This window comes from Populus euphratica, unplaced genomic scaffold, assembly GCF_000495115.2.
Source record: "Populus euphratica unplaced genomic scaffold, PopEup_1.0 scaffold258.1, whole genome shotgun sequence".
NCBI classification, from domain to species: domain Eukaryota; kingdom Viridiplantae; phylum Streptophyta; class Magnoliopsida; order Malpighiales; family Salicaceae; genus Populus; species Populus euphratica.
In genome coordinates, this window is record NW_011500138.1 from 264,246 (window position 1) to 281,160 (window position 16,915).

The window sequence follows — 16,915 nt, forward strand, 5'->3', positions numbered from 1 at the left end:
GTTAACGTAAAGACAAATCTTGATTAGGTAAATTAGGAACAGAATGGTTAGGTTAGGTAAGTCAAGAAGATCATCAAAAGAAACCACTCCGATTTGAGCCATTTGAAAACACTCTTCCGGTATATAGTTTTAAAACCCGATCAAGCTTATTTAAAATTAAAACCTAATTGAGTTAAAAAGTAAAATAAAAAATCAGATTAATTTAGTAATTCAATTAATTCGGTAACATAAGATCAAAAAACGAGTTACAACCGTTTAATCATTTATTTTATTTTTTAATAAAAATAATATCATTTTATTTTGTAAAAAAATAATTAATTGAGGGTTGAACCTCAATAATTTAATAATTCGGTTAAAACCCGATAACCTGAACCTGAATTTTAAGCTGGTTGACCAATGGACCTGTTTTAAAAACCATGCCACCACCTACTTGAGAAACTCCTCGCGTTACCCTTAAAAAATTCGAGAACAACTCCTCTACAGAATCCGAGCCCGCTATACCATTTCTAGCCTCTAAATCGGTTCACAAAATCAGAATGGGTGTGGCAGCAAAAATCGCACCGTCGATGCTATCATCGGATTTCGCCAATTTGGCATCGGAAGCTCAGCGAATGCTCGATTGCGGCGCCGATTGGCTTCACATGGACATCATGGTACGACTCTACATTGAAACAAAAAACGAAATCTTTGGATTTTTCTTAGTATTGATTTAATTATTTTTGACAAAGAAACTGATTGGTTTCTTTTTTATAATTATTGTGTTTGCAGGATGGGTATAACCTCAATTATTGTCTCCTTCAAAAACCGTTTGTCCTTAATTACTGCAAACTTGTGATCCTCTTTGTGTTATCTCTGTTACTTAAGGTTGTTGGGTCTTTTTATTTTTTTAAGTTTCGGTTTAAATATTTGGGAGCTTAAAGTTTGCAGCTTTCATTCTATAATGAGTGAAAAAATTGATTTTTGTTAAATAATGTGTTAATTAATTGAGGCCATGGTTATTGCAAGGGGTAAAAGACTGGTTCTTTTGTTTGCGATTTCATTAGAAAGAAAGCTAGTTCACTACAAAATGGAACATGGGTTATTAAAAAAGTATTATGGTTATAGAAAGTAATATAGAAACAGGTGAGATCATAATGGAACAAAGGAGTGATAAGTGATAACACATGTTTAGGGCAGAAGACTTTTTTTTTGGTGCGTGTGCAGGCTTTCACTTAATGAATTTTGCGTGTTATACGTGATTTTAGAGCTTAGTTAGATTGTTTTGTTGTTTGAAAATGTGGTTGTTTATACGTGATTTTAGAGCTTAGTTAGATGGTTTTGTTGTTTGAAAATGTGGTTGTTATCTTGTTCTTGTATGGAATTCGCTTAAAACACTGGAAAAGCTTTGTTATGTGTGTTGATGTTTCTGCATCGGCTTTTTTCATACTGTTATTGTTGAATTGGTATATGTTCTTTTGTTGTTTTATCATAGGCACTTTGTCCCTAACCTAACAATTGGTGCTCCAGTCATTGAGAGTTTGAGAAAACACACAAAGTAAGATCTTTTATAGCCTTTGCTTAAGCTTGTTATTTCAATTTTGGCACACCGGCATTTTGAATAGTGTGATGAGCAATGTTATTGTTTCATTTAGGGCATATTTAGATTGTCACCTTATGGTCACGAATCCTCTTGATTATGTGGAGCCTTTGGGCAAAGCTGGCGCATCAGGATTCACGTTTCATGTTGAGGTATCCAGAGGTTGGTTATCATGCTGTTCACATTGTTCTTATTTCTCATGTAGCCTACCTGTTTTCACTTATACCGGGTTTTTTTTTTGGCAGATAATTGGGGAGAACTTGTCCAGAGAATCAAATCAAAGGGCATGAGGCCTGGTGTATCATTAAAACCTGGTACGCCGATTGAAGAAGTTTATCCTTTGGTATGAAATTTTTACTCCGATATGTTGCAACAAAATAATGAACAGCTTCTACTTTGTTTTAAATTTTTTGGTTTTGCAAGTTAGCTAGACGTAAGTTGAGCAACAGGAATATGGGAATTGTTGTGATGTATAAGGTATATGTTGTTCATAACTTACAGGTTGAAGGTGAAAATCCTGTGGAAATGGTCCTTGTGATGACTGTAGAACCTGGATTTGGTGGACAGAAGTTCATGCCAGAAACAATGGATAAGGTATCATGAAATACCTTTGTTGCTCATTTCAATATCATGTAGCTGCCCTGCCTTCTTGTTTGCAGTAACATTGTTCATTTCCTATTATTAGGTACGGGCTCTAAGGAAGAAGTATCCATCACTTGATATAGAGGTGAGTGGATCGCTATTTGTTGTCTATAATTCAGCATTAGCACGAGTAATCTTGAAATTGAGACAAGTCCATCTCATGAGAAATATCAGATGCCTTTTACTTTTCTCCATGAACACTGATTAAACACATGAAACTTTGGCTTGCAGGTGGATGGTGGTTTAGGGCCTTCAACGATTGACATGGCAGCTTCAGCTGGAGCAAACTGCATTGTGGCAGGAAGTTCAGTGTTTGGAGCTCCTGATTCAGCCCAAGTAATATCTCTCATGAGAAAGAGTGTTGAGGAAGTCCAGAAAAACAACTGATACTGGTAGATGCAAGACTTTTCAGCATTGTATGTGTAAGGAATACATGTCGTTGTCCTGTTTGGCATTTTGGAATTCATAAAATGGCATCTTTATCTCCCCCTTTCAAGTCTACCCATGTCTACAACACTGAAAGAAGCGTAGACCACTATGTACGATAATGAGATCCATGGAGGGTCTGAATTAAGTTAATAAATGCATGTGCCTTTCACAACATAATTTCCAATAATCCTTATTTACAGCTTCCAATTTGTATCTCTTATAGTTAAAATGGTGCCAGAATCTTTGAGTTTGATAATCGGGTACCAATATGTCTTGCCTTTTTTTTTTTTTTGGTTTAACCTGACTATTCTATTAGATTGGATTACTACCTTATACGAAGTCTACAAGTTTTGTCAACTGCCTTAGTAGGGAGTTTTCCTGTTTATATATATATATATATATATATATGTCTTCAAGTTTTTGTCAACTGCCTTAGCAGGGAGTTTTACTGTTTATATATATATATATATGTAGCAATGGAAGTGTACTGCTGATGTTGGATTATGATAATTTTTTTTGAAACAATCTTCATTTAAGGAATAAGAAGAAAATGTATATCATCGTACAGATTAGATGAATCAGCTGCATCTAGGTATCAATTGAGGCTTTCACATATTTCCAGCTGCTCTTTTACCATTTTACAGCATCTACACATCTATTTGGTCAGAAGGATGAAGACGGAGATAAGGAAAGGGAGGAGAATGGTAAGAAGATGAAAGTAGAATATCTAATCTTAACTTCTCCAAATGGATTTGAAGAACTTCAGGATACAATTGGGAATAGGTAGTCCTCCTTCCCTTCTGATTTGTTCAGTGACTCTGAGGAGTTAAAAAGAAAAAGAGCTTGAGAGGGCAAACCCTTTCATCCAGTTTACCCGTCCATCTCCTTTTCTACTCAAACACATAAAGTTGCCATTAATGACAATAAGTCTTCAATTTCTCTACTGCAAAACGCATCTAAGTTCTAAGTTTTAAGACAAGTAAAGCATGAAACATTGTTGTTTTTCTCTCTGGCATGTGCTACGTCTGAGATCCTTTAAGGAAGTGGCAAATTAAAGGAGAGAAAGATTGCTTTCCGAGCTGATTTTATAGATTAGATTTCCTTCCTACCCTGTATCTGTTGCCTCTCCTTTTCTTTTCCCAGATTAGATTTCCCTTGAATTAATATTTCCTCGGATTCAAAGCTAATTGTCTAGATTCCACTCGCACGTGCTGTAGCATTTCTGACTTGATCTTGTTAGTATTGCACGTGAGAGACCTTGGTACATGCTCATCGAGAAGCAACCCTTCACGTCCCTCGGCCAAAGCATGTTCCACATATAGAACTGTACGCATAGTTTTCTTCTTTTTATTACAAAATCAGTGACCAGCACGTGTTATCACGTGCATGTTCGAACCCTCTGTTTTCGGTCCATTCAAGCTCGGACACTTTTTAAGCCATAACGAGCAAAAGGGACATTAGCAGGGAGTTTGTTATCTCGGGAGGTTACGCAGCCATCACCCTCTCTCCTTCATACACAGAGTCATGTTTTTTTGTTTTAACAAGCCGGATTAATTTGGGGGCATTCGGTGGTTTCTTGTCGGATGAAGAAGTCCTCCACTCAACCTGATCCAATCAAGTTGGAGGTAAATATAGGTGATAAATCTAAACATTCTTAGTCGGAGATGGATGGATCAATCTAGCTCCGATCAAATCCACTGTGATTCCAATTTTTATCACCAATAAATGTAATAAAGGTAACTAAAACTAAAACTAAAACTAAATCTAAAACTAAGATTTGGAAAGGAGAAGAATTTTGGGTACTTGGGCTAAAAGTGAAACACGTCATTATGGCTGGGAAAGCTAAATCCTAAAAGTCTCTTGACATTGACATGCCACCTTCTAATTTTCATAGTGGCCGCCCCCTTGTTTCGATCATTAATTCACGTAGAAAAACTTGCCATCTCCTTTTTGTGTCACACAGCTTTAGAGAGCACACATGGCTAGACTCTACTATAGCCTTATATCATTTGAAGCTGAATTTAGGTGCATAACCATATCTTCTTTGAAGTTATCATTGGAGTCTCTCCTCCTCCTTGTAGACAAATGATTAGCTATTTGATTTATATTTTGTTATAAATTACAGTTATTTTTTATAAAAAAAATTAAATATGTGGGCTTTTTATATATGTTTTTTAATTAAAATAAATTAAAAATTATATGTGTTAATAAAAAAATAAATTCATTAATGATAACTAAGAACATAATAGAAAAAAATAAAAAAATCAATATAAATTAAAATATTTGAATTTGAAATATTGGCTATTTACCTGATTCCTGATTATATTTAATGACTCTATTTAATAAAAAATAATTTTTTATTTAATCAAATAATAGTAAAAATAAATAAATGTGAAATCAAATAAATAAAATTAAAAGAAAAAAATATCAAGCAATGTTGTGTTTCTTAGAAATTCTATTCAAAAATAAATATTTTTTTATTTTACAAAATAAAATTCATTTACATAAAATATAAAAATAATATATATAGATCAATTAGAATAATCTCTGAAAAAATTAAATACATATAGAATAAATAAAAAATAACTATTATTTAAAAAAAGCTAAATACAAAAGAAAAAAAGAAAATTAAAAAGTAAGGGTATTAATTTAAATATAAATTATGAAATAATAATAATAGTGATAATAATAATGTACGTTTACTTAATAATATCCGATGATAATTCAGTATGTTTACTTAATAATATCCGATGATAATTCACCATACTCTGTACTTTTCATGACATTGCTGCTTGTCAAACTGGGATATCTATGGCCATGTTGACCTATCAACCCCTAGTTTCTCTCTCGTGCCTCCGCTTTACCATACATGGACATCTCTTCGCTACCTGTTCATATTATTCCCTGTCAAAATACAGATCATTTCTAATATCCATTCTCCCTTGACAAAATTAACAAGCTCAAGTAGTCTGCATCTCGATCAATCCCAAGAGAATATTTATACAGATTTTGTATACGTAGATCTAAAGATATGCCCCATAGCTGTTATCTCCATGCATGCTTTATGTGCCTAATTCGAGGTTCATGAACAGGAGCCCTCCTTGAATTTGTTAATCTTGGGTTGTGCTTCCAAGTATGCGACTAATTTGCCAAAGATAATTTCACATGGTCTGTCTTGGAATTCTTTACATCATGAAAGCATTGAAGTAGTCGCTAGCATCATGATTTACATGAAGGAAAAGGTAGCCATGTGAACCTTCTACTTGGCTAGCCAATAGTAATAGTTTGGAATTAAAAAAAATTATTATTTTTTATTGTTTTAAATAATTTAAATTTTACGGTTGTTAGTATGATAACTGCTTAAAATTTATATATTTATTAATTTTAGTGTTTATGAAATTAATTGAAATATACATAAACCGATTTAAATATTAATATTAATAATAATAATAAAAAAAAGTTAGTCTTATCCATGCTTAAAATTCATCTGGCTAAATGTGATTTGACGAGGAGACACACGCAGGATCAGATTGATGTGGAGGAGAAATGTCTGCCATATTTGTGCATGATTTTAATAATGTACATATGTAGTATGTAGTATATGCTTCAATGTGAGAATGTTTTTGACATGCATCTACATGTCACTGCCTGTGTATTTTCTCAGACAGGTTCTCAAAAACACCACCTTATACTTAACATGTATGGATATAACGTAAGGTAAGAGTTCTGAACAGGAGTTCTCTTGTCTAATTAGGCACATGCATGGATGGACTGATGTGCATATTTTTGGAAAAGTAAAGCAGGTTTGAAGCCCAAGAAGTGGTTGAAAGAGTGGTGACTGTAATCAGCAGCAGTTGAAAACTTTGGGATGGATAGCCACCCCTTAGCTTAGGGAATCAAGTCCAAGGGTAGATGGTTACCAAACAGCTGGAATCAGACAAAAAAATATACAAGTTCTTTGCTACACCCAAGAGTTCTGTCTCTGAAAATCTTGAAATAAATAGCTGCCTCCACACCATTTTTGTATAGATCCAAAATATTCACCCTTCGGAGTGAGAAAAGCCCCTTTTTCATGTTTTAAATAAGTGTTCTATGTAGAAGTTAGTGGTTATGGGCATGGTTCCACTTATCAGTAAGCTCTACTTTGGAGCTTTCGCCTTTTTATTAATCTGTTTACTTGTCTCTGCTCTTGAACAGAACTTGTTGAGCTGCCAGACAACATCTCCAGATGCTCCTGGCTACCATTGTAACAGTAACGGATTGCAGGATCAGTGCAAGACATTTGCTATTCTTCACACTAGCTTATACTTCTCATCTCTTTCCAACTTAAGCTTTTATTTGGGTTTAGATCGGTTTGTGATCGCGGCAACAAACGGCTTTTCTGCCAACACTGAGTTTCTGCCGAAAGATCAGCCTTTGCTGATACCGATTGACTGCAAATGCAATGGTGGTTTCTTTCAGGCTCTTGTGACGAAAACTACCATCAAAGGAGAGAGTTTTTACAGCATTTCTAAGTCACTGGAGGGACTAACAACCTGCAAAGCCATTCGAGAGAAGAACCCAGGTATCTCACCGGAGAATCTAAATGGTAAAGTTCGGTTACAGGTACCCTTGAGATGTGCTTGTCCATCCTCTACTGAAGTCATTCTAGCAACAAGACTACTGCTTTCTTACCCGGTAAGTGCAGGCGATACAATCTCGAACCTTGCTATTAAGTTCAATACTACTCCAGAAGCTATTACATCCGCAAATAACAGATCATTGACAACCTTTAAACCCACAAGCCTTGTACCTCTGACATCTCTTTTGATACCACTAGGTGGCAAGCCTACCCTCGGTCCCCTTGCAAATCCTAATGAACCCAATTTGCATATTCCTGCAAGTAGCCTTCCAGTGATCAATCGACATAAGAAAAGGTCCAAGATGTGGAAGACTGGTGTTTATATTGCTGTTACTGGAGCTGTAGTTGGAGTAGGCATTGCTATTGCAGCAGCTTTCTTGGTGATCCAATTGAAGAAGAAGAAGCAAATTTTAATCAAGGAGGCAGATATGGAGCTTCAGCAGCTTAGTTTAAGTGTAAGAACTACAAGTGACAAGAAAGTCTCATTCGATGAATCACAAAATCATTTTGATAGTCAGATCACTGAAACCACACCCGGTAAGGTGTTTGTGGAGACTTACACTGTAGAGGAGCTCAAAAAAGCAACCGAGGACTTCAATTCAAGCAATCAAATCGAAGGTTCTGTGTATCATGGTCGTCTCAATGGGAAGAACTTGGCAATAAAGCGCGTGCAACCAGAAACTATTTCAAAAGTTGAGCTCGGGCTCTTTCAAGATGCAACTCACCATCATCCAAACATAATTAGAGTGGTGGGAACATGTTTGAGTGAAGGTCCTGATTCATTTTTGGTTTTTGAGTACGCTAAAAATGGATCTTTGAAGGATTGGCTTCATGGGGGACTGGCCATGAAGAACCAATTCATTGCCTCCTGCTACTGTTTCCTAACGTGGAATCAGAGGCTGAAGATATGTCTTGATGTGGCGGTGGCCCTACAATATATGCACCATATCATGCACCCTAGCTATGTTCATAGAAACATCAAGAGCCGGAACATCTTCCTCGATGAGGAATTCAATGCGAAGATAGGAAATTTCGGCATGGCAGGGTGTGTTGAAGATGATACCAAGGAGCCAGACTTCAATTCAACCAACCCTGCCTCCTGGAGCCTTGGATACTTGGCTCCTGAGGCTCATCAAGGTGTAGTTTCCTCTAGCACAGATATATTTTCTTTTGGGGTGGTTTTGTTGGAGGTTCTATCTGGACAAACACCTATAGCAAGGCCTAACGACAACGGAGAAGGGAGCATTTGGCTGTCGAAGAAAATCAAGTCCATTTTGCTATCAGAAAATGCGGATGAGCTGAGAGAATGGATTGACAGTGCATTGGGGGAGAATTACTCATTTGATGAGGCTGCCACTTTGGCCAATATTGCACGAGCTTGCACAGAAGAAGACCCTTCCTTGAGACCAACTTCTGGCGAAATCGTCGAAAAGCTGTTGAGATTGGTGGAAGAATCCACAGAAGGAGAGCAGATACTAATCTGTGAAAGCTCTTGCAAACCTCTTGTCAAGTCAACTGCAACAAGTGTTTAAATAGCTGATTAAAGGATCCTAAGCAAGGCATAAGAAACACTAGTTCAACTCAATGTATCATAGCATCTTGATGTGGGCAGTGGGATCCTGTATATAAGTAAGATTAATTTCTGTGAAGAAAAAATATATCATCAAATTGAGCAGAGAAGGCAGGTCTCTTCTACTTTGTATTCTCCATGTTTCTCCAATAATACTTGAATTCTAATGTTAAACATTTTCTAGTTTTTTTTACATCTCCTGATGTTGCTTTTCTCCATGGAAGCATGTGCTTCTTTGACCGAATCTGTGAAAGATTGGCTATTAAGAATCGAGCCAAAGTCAATTAAAAATCTTGCAACAAAAGGCTAACAGATAATTTAGTGAAAAGGCTGTCACAAGCCCATAACAAGCATCATGAGACACTGAGAAAAGATCACTATAGATGTTGGATGAGCATAAAATACATGTCAGAACCCTGAGGGATTGATGAATTTAAGAAATATTGCTTATGAAAGAATCTCCATCATCAACCTTTGCGATGGAAAGCTTATAGATGCCTTTTGTAGTCAGTCACGAGGAAATTCGAGGGTGGTTCAGCTTCCAATGGTGAAAGAACTGGGTCGTGAACATGGGATGGGCCCAAATATGGGACAGTTTTTTCAAGGGAGGTCCAAGGCCCAATATGTACTGGACGCCTCTACTCCTTCATTACGTTATTCAAGGCCATATTTAGGATAGAGGGAATAATATTGTAGATTACTCTCTCTTTTAATTTTAATTTAATTTAATATGGATTTTTCTTCTCATTATTTCCTGTGGAGCAAGGATTATGGTATGTGTGACCTCTATAAACATGATTCTCAAACATACCCCTACATGCAATTTTACATATATATATAAACAACAAACTAAACACAATCTGTGCATCTTAAATTTTCATCTCTATATGAAAATTAACCTAGACGAACAAATATTCGACTAGCTCATAAAATGAACAATCTTGTTTTTTCGATTTTGCATGTCCAAATACGCATGAAAATAAAGTTATTATAAAGTATAGGCATAATTGTTTAATCAATTAAAATGCATGATGAAATCCTAGCCCTAAACATCAATTTATAAAAAATCCAGATTGATGTTGAAATTCATACCTGGTACGAATTATTTTTTTTAAATATTGATTATTTTAAATTCTTGACAAAACCTTAAGCAAATCCATAAAAAGACCCTAAAGTTTTATGTTAAATTATTAATCTGAATAAAACTCTATATGAAATTGAAAGCTTATAGGATGCTTTGATGTTCTCACTAAGAAATTCGAGGCTGGTTCGGCTTCAATTGCAGAAAGAACCATGGAGTAGACATGGATGGCCTTGAATATGCTCGATTCTGGGGAAGCTTTTGCAAGAGAGGTTCAATATCTATATAGTTATTAAATCCAAGAGAGGTTTAATATCTATATAGTTATTAAATCCAATTCGAGAATTAACCGGTAAAAAAACCAGATCCCAAGTTAGACAGGATCATATTAAACCTATTTAGGATAGCTGGTTTTCGTTTGCTACAGAGGTATTGGTACTGGACGCCTCTACTCCTTCATTGGTTTATTCAATACCATATCTAGGATAGAGTGAATATTATATTTCATAATATTGCAGATTAATTTCTCTTTTTAATATGGATTTTTATTTTCATTGATTATTCCGGTAGAGCGAGCAAGGAAAATGGTATGTGTGACCTCTGTAAACATGATTCTCAAATATAACTGTACATGAAATTATACAAAATAATTACTTATTTTAATAATTCATTTATTACCTAAAAACACTAAAAACATTTGGCATGTTAACGGTGGTTTTATATAAATAGTAAAACATCTTCTCATATGCTTTGTACCCTAAAATAATTTCTAGACCCTCATTTATGTTATTTATTTATTATTTTTAATTTGAAAAACTGCTTTGTACCCTAAAATAATTTCTAGACACTCATTTATGTTATTTATTTATTTATTTATTATTTTTAATTTGAAAAAAATATTATTGAACTCCAAAAATTCTAAAACATTAATCTAAATTAAAATAATATTTTAAAAGATTTTATATAAAATTTTAAAATCTAACGATTAGATTGAAAATTACATGCTATAATGTTAAAATAATTAGTTTGTGATTTTTCAATGAAAATCTAAATTGTTTTATTTTATTTTTGTTCAAATCATATAAATTATTTTACTTAATTCTTGAGATTATTTTCTTATCTCAAATATGTTTATATAGTATTTTTGCTGTTTATTTTCTTTACAGACTTATTATTGTTTTTTTTTAACTATGATTTACAGCAATACATACTAAGTGGTAATTCTTTATCTATCAAAGACCCCTCGAATATGCCATGAACGGCATCTCTAACTCTTTTATATTGTTTTTATCAGCTATACCTCCGCAAACTAGATACAATCCACCCTTCCACCTTTATCACAGAGTATTGACCCACCCACCCAGGTCGATTTTTATAAATATAATCACAATTGCTCCTTTTCCTAAAACGGAGCAGGAACGCGGAGCTCCGATTTAGAAAAATTGCATGGCGAGCCATGCAATCTAGACGCACGCCTCGGTCAAAAATGTGGAAAAAACAGCACTGATAGGACCAATTTGAAGAGCTGAACACTTATCTAGATTTGGTCAACGCTGATTCTATGTTGGCCGTGTGAAGCCTATATGACTTGTTGACGAGGAGAGGAGACAACAAGGAAACATCCACAAATTCAATCTATCAAAGAACTAGCAAGAGGAAAAAAGATTGCAAAAAAAGCAATGTCTAGAATTAATTAAATGAAACAAATCTTTCTATATATATATATATCATGAGTACGAAGTAATTAAATATGCCATATATAGGGGAGGCATTTATTTCATAAATATCCAACGAATCATCCTACACCTATCTAAAACTAAATTAATGAAAAACATCATGTACAAAGAATGAATATATATGTGTGTGTCTGAATTGATAAATCTAGGAATGATCTAACATCATAACCTTAAATTCATCAAAATTGAGGACTCCATCACCATTGAGATCAAACCAAGAGATCATAATTCTGCATTCATCAATGGTCTTAGACTCGCCCAATCTGCTAAGCATCCTCTTCAAACTCTTGGGTGTAATACAACCACTTTCTTCCATTTCATACATTTTGAAAGCCTCCTTCAAAGACTTCACTTTCTCTTCCTCTTCACCCCCCTCAACAAGCTTAACGAAATCTTCGAGCCCCAGTGAGCCATCTCCGTCCAAATCTGAAAACTCCACCGCTGCCTCTGCATCTGCAACGGAAAGCTCTCCACCCATTTTCCTAACACATTGCTGCAACTCCGAAGGCGATATCTTCCCATCTCCATTCTCATCAAAGTGGTTAAACACTCGCTCAAATTGCTGCCTCTTATTCATCATCAATCTAATGGATCAAAACTAATAAATAGTAGAATAGTAGTTATATATAAGGTTCCGTACTAAAATGAAAATGAAACACAAACGCGCGTATATATATATATATATAGATATCAGGAATTTTTGGAAAGAAGAGTTGGCATCGAAATCTTACTGTTAGGTCTCGTGAGAAATGGAGGCAATGTAGTTATATTCCTCGTATGATGCCGCGTGTCGTGAGTTGACCAGCAACTTGTGAGACAAGTGGTTGAAATGAAGCCCAGTGGGTAGTTTCGTAAATTAGAAAAGGAAAGAAGACCGATGAACTTATACGACATGCATGGGTCACGCGATATGGCATCAGATGAAGTTCTTTTCTTTCGTGTTCAACGAAAGACCAAAAGGAATCAACGAAGAAATGACCATTCGGGCATGGCAAAACAGACTTTGAAATCTTACAAACATAGCGTCTCTCATATGCCGGCGTGTTTGTCTTTAAATGCTTTCTTTGGGTTAGAAAATATATTAAAATAATATTTTTTTATTTTTAAAATTTTATTTTAAATGTAGAACGTCGTCAAAATAATTTTAAATGTTTTAAAAAATAATTTTAAATAAAAAAATATATTTATAACAAATAGCGTTCAAAAGGCAACGCGAAAAACAAAACGTTCCTCATGTGTGGAATGTTCGAAATATATAGAAAGTTATGGATAAAGACGAAGAAGTTCTCTTTCCATCTTTTCCACGAACGACTTTTCAAAGCGCAATAACCATCACCTAATTAGTTAACAACGCCTCTCAGATTCAGACTCGTCGGCATGACACAGCCCACTCCGCACGATGTGTGTGTATATATATTTTGTATGAAAAAAATTGTATATAATTGATATTATACTTGTAATTATTTTTTAAATAACTTTTAATATTAAATTATATATTAATAATTTTTTATTTTTTAAAAATTATTTTTGATATTAATATATCAAAATAATTTAAAAATACTAAAAACATATTAATTTAAAATAAATAAAAAATAATTTTTTTAAATTTTTCAGAAATACTTTTAAAATATAAAAATAAATATTTTTTATGTGTGACTTTCTAAATCAACATAAACAATAAAGAGTCATTACAATAAAGAATCATTGTGATGATATGAAAGGGATTAATTGTATATATATGGTTTATGTACTTTTTATATTTTTAACGTGGTTTTTTTAATTTTTAGCTTTTTTTTGTTTGATTGATCCTTTACTCGAGATATTTTCTTAATGTAATTATTTTTATACAATTTTTACTTTAATTATTTGAAACATAAAAAACAAAATCCAACACACATCTTCTCATATATCATATGATCCATTTATAAAATAAAATGATAAATTAGTTGCATTGAGGTGTTGTTAAATTATAGTTTATATATTAGATAGTTATAAAGAAATTTAATTAAACTTACAAATAATAGTAAATCAACTATTAGTATATTTATTATCTAGAAGTTTCATGGGTAATAATAAATAATTAATAAAAGTGGTATATATTAATTTGTATGTAAAATTGAGATTTACAAAATTAGTATTTCAAATAAATAGGAGGACGAGTGTTTAATGAAATTTCAATATAAAAAGAAAATTTCACCTATACAAATATAAAGTAGTAGTGCTACTTCAATAAAAGTTTGAAAAATTTTGTAAATATTCATGAATTTCAAGAGGAGCACAAAGCCTTATTAATACTATAATAATGTTGAATTTTTATCTTAGATTAATTGGATCATGTGTGTAATATTTTCAATTCTATTGAATAAAATCCTAATATAAGCTCTTTTGCCATCATGATTTCTTTAGAGTTTGAAAATGCTTACACTAAAAAGAATAAATCTAAAGATGCTTTTTTTATGAGTGAAACATGGTGCCCCGCTAATATTACAAGCTAAATGAAGAATTGTTGTTAAAATATAGCTTGTATAGTATTTAGTTAAAGAGAACTTTGTTCAAAAGGTAAGAGGTTTTGTTGTATCTTATAATATGAAGGACATCAATTTAGAAGTTAGAGGGAAAGCCTCTCTCTCTCTCTCTATATATATATATATATATATGTTAACTTTGTTAGTATTTTTAAAATTAATTAATCTAGTAATTATATATGACACCTCTTACCAAATCGTTCAAATAATTTAAATAAAGAGTCACTTTTTAAACTCTACAAACATATTAGTTTAAATAGTTGTGCCTTTGAACTTTACAAACACATTGGTTCAAAGAGGTGTACCTTTAAACTTTACAAACACATTGATTTGAAGAAGGGTGTGTCTAAACTTTACTGACACATTAGTTTAAAATGATATTATTTTTTATATAAATATTAGTTTGATGTTGACAAAAATTAATTAGAATTAATATTATTCTCTCCCTAATTTTCTCTATACAAACTCTTTGTTTACATTTATCAGAAATAAAATAGAAGTTATTAATAAACTTATAGAAGTTATTATTTATAAGTTTAAAGTCTTGTTGTATCCTAAAGGTATATTGCTTTAACTCTACAGTAAATATAGTGGGGGCATTTAATACCTTAATAATAGTGATTTTTATGCCTCAAAGCTTGTATGATAAATACTCTAAAAATAAGTATATAAATATTTAATGAATAGGAAAAAACATAAACCCTTTATGTAAGTGGTTCAAAGGATCTATATAACATTTGAACTTTATCATGTTACTTGAATGGAAGAGTTGGAACATCATCTCCTCTTGATAGATTTAATGAGGAATAAATATTCCTTATATAATATTAAAAACACTCTTGTTCTTAAAATTAAAGGCTTATTATCTCATTTATTGCAATTCCTTATTAAAAATCATTGACTTTACTTTATCATCCAAAGGTATATAAATCCCACAAAAAAAGTTTGTTTTGCAGATGTTAGATCTTCTATCACCAACCATTAATTTCATAAATTTTGGAGAATAAAATATTGATATGAATGTGTGAACATCATCTATCCAAACACTAAAAAACCCCTCATTCCTAAGCATATTGAATTTTGAATCATCATCAATTGATGATGTCCAAAAAAATTGGTAAAAAAACCATCAATTATTCTTTATGAACTAGTTTTTGACATATTTAATCACTATTTATGGCAAACAATTAAGATATCTTGGGATAGGACGTGTCATTGACCCTCTTACAGTTGTTGAAATATTTGCTTCGTTAGAGTTTTAACAACTTATTAATCAAGTGTAAGCTCTTACCCTACCCGTGTTGGCATCCTAATAGAAATACCAGGCCTTGTCACCCTAGCAAGTTTCAACATATAAGGTAGCTCCCTCAATACCAACCTTTCAACCATAAATAGTCCTTTCTACTAGGAGACAATTTTATTATCAAAAAAAGGTTGGGTAAAATAACTTGGAAAGCTTTTTGCCTTGATGATCTCCCAATCTTTTTAGATATCGTTCTCATAGATATAAAGCTCTCCCAATAATCGATCACTTTTAACATGATCTTTTTAACCACCACATGATTGAAGTTCGATATCAATGTTATTGTTCCATGCCAGAATCATTTAGCCCCTTCAAAATCCATTTGATAAAAATCAGGAAAAAGTATGGATGCTAAATACATCTAAGATGAAGTCAACACTCCTCATGAGATAAAACAGTCACATTTATCCAGACGAGTTTTACACACCCTCATCCTTAAAGAGTACATCTCCATCAAGATGACTTTGAATAACTATGATGCTCTCATAAATCCACGAGAATACGTTCAAAACATGTGTAGTAACCTTGAGTTGGTCATTTAATACGGTGATGTCATATGTAAGTTTCTTCATACGATCTTTAAAGGGTCAAAACGAGCCTGGAATAACAACCTTGAGTCAAGCTCTATCACAGGTTTTAATGATCTTTGTGTTAAACTTGTGTCATGATTTAGCATTAGTATGCCTGTCAAGAGGAGCTCAACAAAACTCTTTGGCATTACTTCATCATGAAAGGAATCTCCTAGGGTATATTAAAGAGATTCAACAAAGAAATGTTCAAGGTGAAGGAATTCATGGAGCCAATAGCTTTAAAGGCTTTGATAAGTGGAGTGAGGAAATGTTCTTTATAGAACACTTTATATGCTCTGCTAGAAAGAAACTTGTTGAAGTTAAAGAAAGTCATTAAGAATCATATATGGGTGGAAGAAGGTAGTGTAATGAGGTATGGACCTTCCTATTTTACTAAAAGGTTGAAGATGAGAAACATTTAAAATAAAATCACTCTCCCATTAAAGATAATAATTCTAAAGAAGGTCAAAAAAGGTCTAACACGATCAAAGAGTTGATGTTTTATCCCAAGTGCAGGAGTGTCAAAATAATAAATAACTTGGCAAGACCGGGGTCGAACCATAGGGAAATTTACTATATAAATTACAAATAATAATAATAATAATAAGAACAACAACAACAACAACAACAACAATGATGGTGATGGTAAAGATGAGTTAAATAGGACTTTGAGACGTAAGATTAATGTGAAGATTATACAATGATAAAAAAAATGTTAAGGTTAGAAGATACACTAATAAGATTAGAGATAAGTAAGGTATAAACTCATTATTAATTATGAACATGATCATATTAATCATCTTATTTACATAACACCATACTTATAAATTTTATCAAGTATTCATGATGCTAACTTATGTTGA

At 33.0% G+C, this 16,915-nt stretch overlaps 3 protein-coding genes across 3 annotated transcripts; 2 read left to right on the plus strand and 1 right to left on the minus strand.

Moving 5' to 3' along the window:
* The first annotated feature begins 384 nt into the window (after positions 1–384).
* On the plus strand, positions 385–2,834 carry LOC105110563 (ribulose-phosphate 3-epimerase, cytoplasmic isoform). The gene is made up of 8 exons (XM_011005640.1): positions 385–653; positions 769–773; positions 1,472–1,534; positions 1,632–1,738; positions 1,822–1,919; positions 2,078–2,170; positions 2,262–2,303; positions 2,450–2,834. Exons 1-8 carry the CDS (start codon positions 537–539, stop codon positions 2,603–2,605), a joined length of 681 nt encoding a protein of 226 aa, XP_011003942.1. The 5' UTR covers positions 385–536; the 3' UTR covers positions 2,606–2,834.
* Positions 2,835–6,426: 3,592 nt separating this feature from the next.
* Positions 6,427–9,021, plus strand: LYK2 (Protein kinase superfamily protein). The gene has a single exon (XM_011005641.1). The coding sequence runs from the start codon at positions 6,758–6,760 to the stop codon at positions 8,798–8,800; it is 2,043 nt and encodes a 680-aa protein (XP_011003943.1). The 5' UTR covers positions 6,427–6,757; the 3' UTR covers positions 8,801–9,021.
* A 2,636-nt stretch (positions 9,022–11,657) lies between these two features.
* Positions 11,658–12,329, minus strand: LOC105110565 (Calcium-binding EF-hand family protein). The gene has a single exon (XM_011005642.1). It carries the CDS (start codon positions 12,233–12,235, stop codon positions 11,801–11,803), a length of 435 nt encoding a protein of 144 aa, XP_011003944.1. The 5' UTR covers positions 12,236–12,329; the 3' UTR covers positions 11,658–11,800.
* Positions 12,330–16,915: the final 4,586 nt, after the last annotated feature.